This window comes from Drosophila gunungcola, unplaced genomic scaffold, assembly GCF_025200985.1.
Source record: "Drosophila gunungcola strain Sukarami unplaced genomic scaffold, Dgunungcola_SK_2 000016F, whole genome shotgun sequence".
NCBI classification, from domain to species: domain Eukaryota; kingdom Metazoa; phylum Arthropoda; class Insecta; order Diptera; family Drosophilidae; genus Drosophila; species Drosophila gunungcola.
In genome coordinates, this window is record NW_026453199.1 from 87,670 (window position 1) to 93,703 (window position 6,034).

A 6,034-nucleotide genomic window follows, 5' to 3' on the forward strand; every position below is an offset into this window, starting at 1 on the left:
AACGAGCCCATAACCTCTCTGAGCTAGCCGCCCGTTAACATAGCGAGCGAGAATATTTAAGAAATCAGGTCGTTACATCTGGCGCCCATGAGTGATTGCCCTGACAAGGAAAACAAAAGATCAAAGATGGGAAAGTCCTGGATTATAATCTCAGGAAGGAGGACTTCGCCGAGGTTAGCAATGTTCTGGGAATAGAACTCGAGGGCTCATTAAAGGCGATGAGGAAGAGCCTGGCAGAGACGATTGACCACATAGCAGAAGACCCGGTCGTGGCAGAGCTAGTGGCAGGTTGAATTCCTTGCCAACTTGTACTACTTAATCACCCTTCACTGTAATCATATGTTTGTATTTTGAATTCGCTCTTATGCATACAGCTCACACATGTATATCTTGCTCATTGTAATCTCAAACTTGAATCAAAATCAGTGCATATTAGAGATCGAAACAACTCGGACGTTTTACTTTGATAAATCTGCATAACCGTGACAGGACTCTGCATTCGGCAAGACCCAACATAAATCCTATTCGCACACAAATCATTCTCTCTGCATTCGGCGGAGAAATAGATTCCAGCATCGTTAGACCGCCAGAATACTTTGTGTATTTTCGGCACGCATTGCACTTCATCGGCCTATTGGCAGAAGCACCGGAATCATCGTTGGATCTCCAGAAGCATCGTTGGATCACCGGAATCATCGCCACTGGTTCGTCGTGGACACCTGCACATCCCATAACCGTCGTAAGTACAGTTTCGCAAGCTAAGGGACAGCGGCACAAAGTGGACGAAAAACCGTAAGCTAGTCTCGCAAATGCAATCGCTGTTTTAAATGAGCCAAAAATTGAGTTACTCTCGCAAGCATTGAAGTGTTTCTTTTTCTTACTCAGAACCAAAGGGCATTGCCAGCATATTCGGCTAAGGTATTGTTTCACAATAACACTCAGTTTTCGCTACTTAACCCTTCGCAAGATGACTACGCCTGCTGATACTCAACTCGTGTCTTTAAAACGACAAAGGAATACAATTCAGCGAAACATACTTAATCTCAAGGCTCGCATCGAACCGCAGAACGACCTTGCTGCCCTTGAATGCCAGTCACAAATTTTGGAATCGTATTTTAAGCAAATTCTTCAAATTCAATCGCAGATCGAACGGCTGGATGCGGCCGACGACGGCCGTCAGGAATTGGAAGACATATTCATAGTCACCAAAGCAATTATCATCACTCGTATTGGGGCAACAAAGAAGGACCGGCCAGAAGATGCAAGTTTCTTCAATTCATCGGTAAATTACGCAACTGGACACCATAATCGTTTACCATCGTTAAAGCTACTTAAGTTCGACGGAAAGTTTGGTATAAAGTTCATCACTGCCTTTACTAGCATGGTACATGATGACGCTTCAATATCTGCTGTTGACAAAATCAACTACTTGCTTAGCTGTTTGTCTGGAGCCGCTTTGAGTGTCGTGGCCCCCTTTCAAGTGTTCGATATCATTTATCCTAAGGCGTTAAAGCAGTTAAAGGAGCGCTACGATAAAGAGGTTTTGATTTTCATAGAGCACATTTCTAGCTTATTCGATATTAAAATGATGAAAAGATCTGATCCGGCGGTTCTTCGTTGTATCTGTGATACCGTTTCCGCGCTGCGTGAAACTTTGTTGTCGTTAGGAACTGAAGCAGATGTTATGAACGCAATATTAATTCATCTTGTTTTATCTAAATTGATGCAGATTCGAAATTATCCTACGATCGGGTTCAAGAATACGAGGTCTTGCCTACTTGGGAGGATTGTTACCCCAGTTTAAGCCGTCACTGTCAATATTTGGAGAGCAACGTTAAGCGATCATCTGATGAGAAGCCAAAAGAAAGGACCACACAGAATAGGAGAGCTATTGTTGCGGCACAGGGTGGTTGTAAAAAATGTTCTGCTACTGATCACGCTCTCAATCAGTGCCCTTTATTTAGTTCACTAGACTGGCAGGATAAATTTATTTTTATCAAGCAATCCGCTCTTTGCATAAATTGTTTGCGCACCGGCCATTTGGCGAGCAGATGTCCAAGTAGATCGCGATGTCGCGTTTGTCAAGGCTTACATCACACTATTCTTCATAGAACTGCTCATCCAGAGCAACCAACACAGAATGTTGCCCACACTTCTCAGCAGGAGCAGGAACCCACACATGCTGTTTCCATGCCTTCGCGTCATTCGAGGCGCGCTTTAATTCCTACGGCAGTAGTGTTGATTCGGGATAAGTTCGGAATATTTCAGCCAGCCAGCGCTGCTTGACTCAGACTCTGATATAAATTTCATCTCTAAAGAGTTGGCCAAGCTCCTTCTGCTCAGATTCGAAAGATTTGGCATAGGTGATGTCAGAACGCAGATGCGATTTTCTGTCTTAACAACTATTCGATCACGACTATCAGTAAATGAATGGCATTTATAATTCGCTGTAGAGAAGACATTATCGCTTAATCAGCCAGAGCGTTTCGTTGACAAATCACAGTGGAACATACCTACAGAGATTGACCTTGCAGATCCAGGATTCTACATGCCTCACAAAATTGACTTACTCATCAGCACACAAGAGTTTTTTGATTTACTTTCAAATGGAAAAATTCCTCTGGGTCCTGGCCTTCCTTGCCTGGTCAATACTGCACTTGGTTGGATCGTTGGCGGAAAGGTTTCTGAATTTCGCAATCAAAAATTGTCACATGCAACATGGCACGTTCCGCGGAGTTGCAAGATGCTTTAAAAAGGTTTTGGCCAATAGAGGAGTTTTATTCGCACCATAATTGTTTCACCGTAGAAGAGGAGGAATGCGAACGGCATTATTCGGCAAACACAAAGTTTCTAGCATCTGGACGGGTCCAAGTTTGCTTGCCCTTTAAAGAGAACCCTCACAAGTTAGGAAAATCTTTTGAAATTGCCAAATCCCGGTTTCTTCAAAATAAACGCAGGCTGAGCCGCAACCCTTTGTTAAGAGAGATGTACGTGAAATTCATGAAGGAATACATAGCTTTGAATCACATGCAATTGGCATCTGATTTCGACTCGCAGAAGACCCATTATATAATCCCGCATCATGGAGTCCTTAGATCAGAAAGCACGACTACCAAGCTGCGTGTTGTGTTTGATGCATCGTGCAAAACAACGTCGAACCTTTCTTTGAATGAGTTGTTGATGATTGGGCCAATAATCCAGCAAAATCTTATCTTAACACTTCTAGCATTTCGCTAACATCGTCATGCACTTGTAGCGGATATCTGAAAGATGTATCGTCAGTTTGAAGTTTCACCAGACGATCGTATGTATCAACTTGTTCTCTGGAGAGAATCCTCTGCTGCGCGTCTGGAATTGTTTCAGCTCAACACTGTCACGTACGGCATGTCCTGCGCACCATTTCTAGCAATGAGGAACTTGAAATATATTGCGGATCACTTCTCAAAGCAGTTTCCCATCGGAGCTTGCAAAATGGAACACAAGCAAAATAGAAGGCAATGGAGCAGAGTTTCAATTCAAGGTTGATACCAAAGATGTAACGAAGACATTGGGCAAGACGTGGCAGCCCGAACTAGATGTGTTCTGTTTTAGGTATACACTACCTACAATCACTGTCATCACCAAGCGGAGCATCATTTCACTTGTGGCTCACCTGTACGATTTACTAGGGATCAAATCACCAGTCGTTATTCGATGCAAAATATTGGTCCAAGAGTTGTGGATGCACCGTTTAAACTGGGACGATCCACTTCCCTCTGAGCTTCAATCCCAGTGGAAGCGAACAGAAGAAGATTTGCACAATCTTCAAACCATCAAAATTCGAAGATTTATTCACTCGTCACCAAGAAATCTATCGGAAATACACGGATTTTCAGATGCATCGCAGCGAGCTTATGGCTGTTGCCTTTATCTACGAACAAATTTAAAAGGAGAGTATAAATCAATACTAATTATCGCAAAGTCTAAGGTGGCCCCAATAAAGGAAATTTCATTGCAGCGGCTAGAATTTTGCGCCGCGTATTTATTGTGTCAAACATGGGCCAAGGCTAAGGAAAATTTCGAAAATTACATTAATAACGTTTTTTTTGGACAGATTCAAGAATTGTTCTACAGTGGCTAACCATGCACTCGTCCAGGCTAAACTGTTTCGTCGCCAACCGGATTTCTGAGATGCAATCAACCACTTCAAACATTATTTGGAGGCACGTTCCGGGCAAGGACAATCCCGCGGACATAGTGTCAAGAGGCTGTGCCGCATCTGAGCTTATGGAAACTATATGGTTTAGTGGACCAAGCTTCTTACGTCAACCCTCATCTGGATGGCCTCAACCAGTGCTAAATTCTTAGGACACCGAACAAGAGTTGGAGCTGCGAAAATCAACAGTCCTCACATGTACCGTTAGTGGCAGCAAAGAAGATGTGTTCGATTACATTATTAACAAGTTCTCATCCTATCGGCGCATTCTGCGAGTCATAGCTTTTGTGTTGCGCGTCTTCAATCTAATCTAGGCCAACAGGAAATTTAACGTAGTCGATGTAATTCATACATCAGCAACTGAATTGCAATACGCGTTCAAGCACATCGTATCACATATCCAGCAGAAGACCTTTTCAACGAAATTCAGCAGCTCAAGAAAAAAAAGATTTTAAAACCCGAATTTCAAAAACTAAATCCATTCCTAGCAGTGACTAACGGATCAAATCGTTCTATAACACTATTACGTGTTGGAGGCCGCTTAGCCAAGGCGCCCATTTCACTCGATGCCAAATTTCCTGTTCTTCTTCCAAAGGATCATTGCTTAACATTGAAATTTGTTGAGTATCTGCACCGGCAGCACATGCACGTTGGACCAAAGGCTCTTATTGGAATTCTGCGACTCCAGGCTTGGATTGTAAACGCCAGAGAAATCGTTCGAAAGATTGTACGGCGCTGCACACACTGTTACCATTATAAGCCGCGTTTAGTGGAACAAATGGGATCACTTCTAGGTGATCGCTTTCATTCACAACGACCCTTTTTTGTAACTGGAGTCGACCTATGTGCACCATTTGCCACAACATTCCGCATTCGAAGCAAAGTGCCATATAAAACATCGTCAAAAGCAATACACATAGAACTCATTTCCGATCTATCTGCTAATAACTTTATTCTTTGTTTAAAGCGCTTCGTCAGTCGCAGAGGCGTCCCACTACGCATCTTTTGTGACAATGCAACTAATTTCGTCAGGGCACGATCTCAGCTTGAGGACTTTAAGCAGCAGCAGTTTGACGAAGCCAACACATTGAATGTACATAACTTCAGCAGCATCGTGGGATTTGAGTTTAAGTTCATCCCTCCGCGAGCTCCCCACTTTGGCAGCTTGTGGGATGCCGCAGTGAAGTCCATGAAGACCTTGATGATCAAAAACTTGGGCAACTCTGGGCTAACGTACGAGGAGCTTCAAACGATTGCAATCGAGGCGGAGGCAATCTTAAACTCAAGACCAATGGCACCCCTATCCGAAGACCCGAACGATGGAGAGGCACCTAGCCCAGCGCACCTGCTGATTGGGTCCTCTCTGATGTCTGTTCCGGAGCCTTCAATTGACGAGAGCAGACCATCCTATCTTACGCGCTGCCATCCTCTCTGATGTCTGTTCCGGAGCCTTCAATTGACGAGAGCAGACCATCCTATCTTACGCGGTGGCAGCGCGTAAGGTACTTGAGGCAGCAGTTCTGGGTGCTATGGAGGCGTGATTATTTACACACACTTCAGGCGCGCTCCAAATGGCTCAAACCCGATGCCAACATTCAAATGGGCCAAATTGTAATAATTCACGAGGATAATACACCTCCCCAGGAGTGGATTCTGGGTCGCATCACCAACACGCATTTTGGAGCTGATGGACGAGTAAGAGTGGCCGAGATCAAGGTGAAAAATGGAACCATTCGTAGACCCATCTGCAAGATAGCGCCCCTGCCTGAGCAAATTGGTGCTTGAATACTCCTTGGATCATTCAACGGGCGGAGAATGTTCGATGACATCACAACTGAA

The 6,034-nt window shown here is 44.1% G+C and overlaps 1 protein-coding gene across 1 annotated transcript; it reads left to right on the forward strand.

Annotated features, from left to right (window-relative positions):
* The first annotated feature begins 4,838 nt into the window (after window positions 1–4,838).
* LOC128263700 (uncharacterized) lies at window positions 4,839–5,630 on the forward strand. Its single transcript, XM_052998796.1, has 2 exons — window positions 4,839–4,922; window positions 5,163–5,630. The coding sequence occupies exons 1-2, from the start codon at window positions 4,839–4,841 to the stop codon at window positions 5,628–5,630; spliced, it is 552 nt and encodes a 183-aa protein (XP_052854756.1).
* Window positions 5,631–6,034: the final 404 nt, after the last annotated feature.

What these genes read in the sequence shown, in the direction of transcription:
- LOC128263700 (XM_052998796.1), top strand. Translation starts at nt 4,839, where the DNA reads ATGCACGTTGGACCAAAGGCTCTTATTGGAATTCTGCGACTCCAGGCT. An exon ending in GAGAAATCGTTCGAAAGATT is followed by an intron (nt 4,923 to 5,162) that starts GTACGGCGCTGC and finishes CTTTGTTTAAAG; the next exon opens with CGCTTCGTCAGTCGCAGAGG.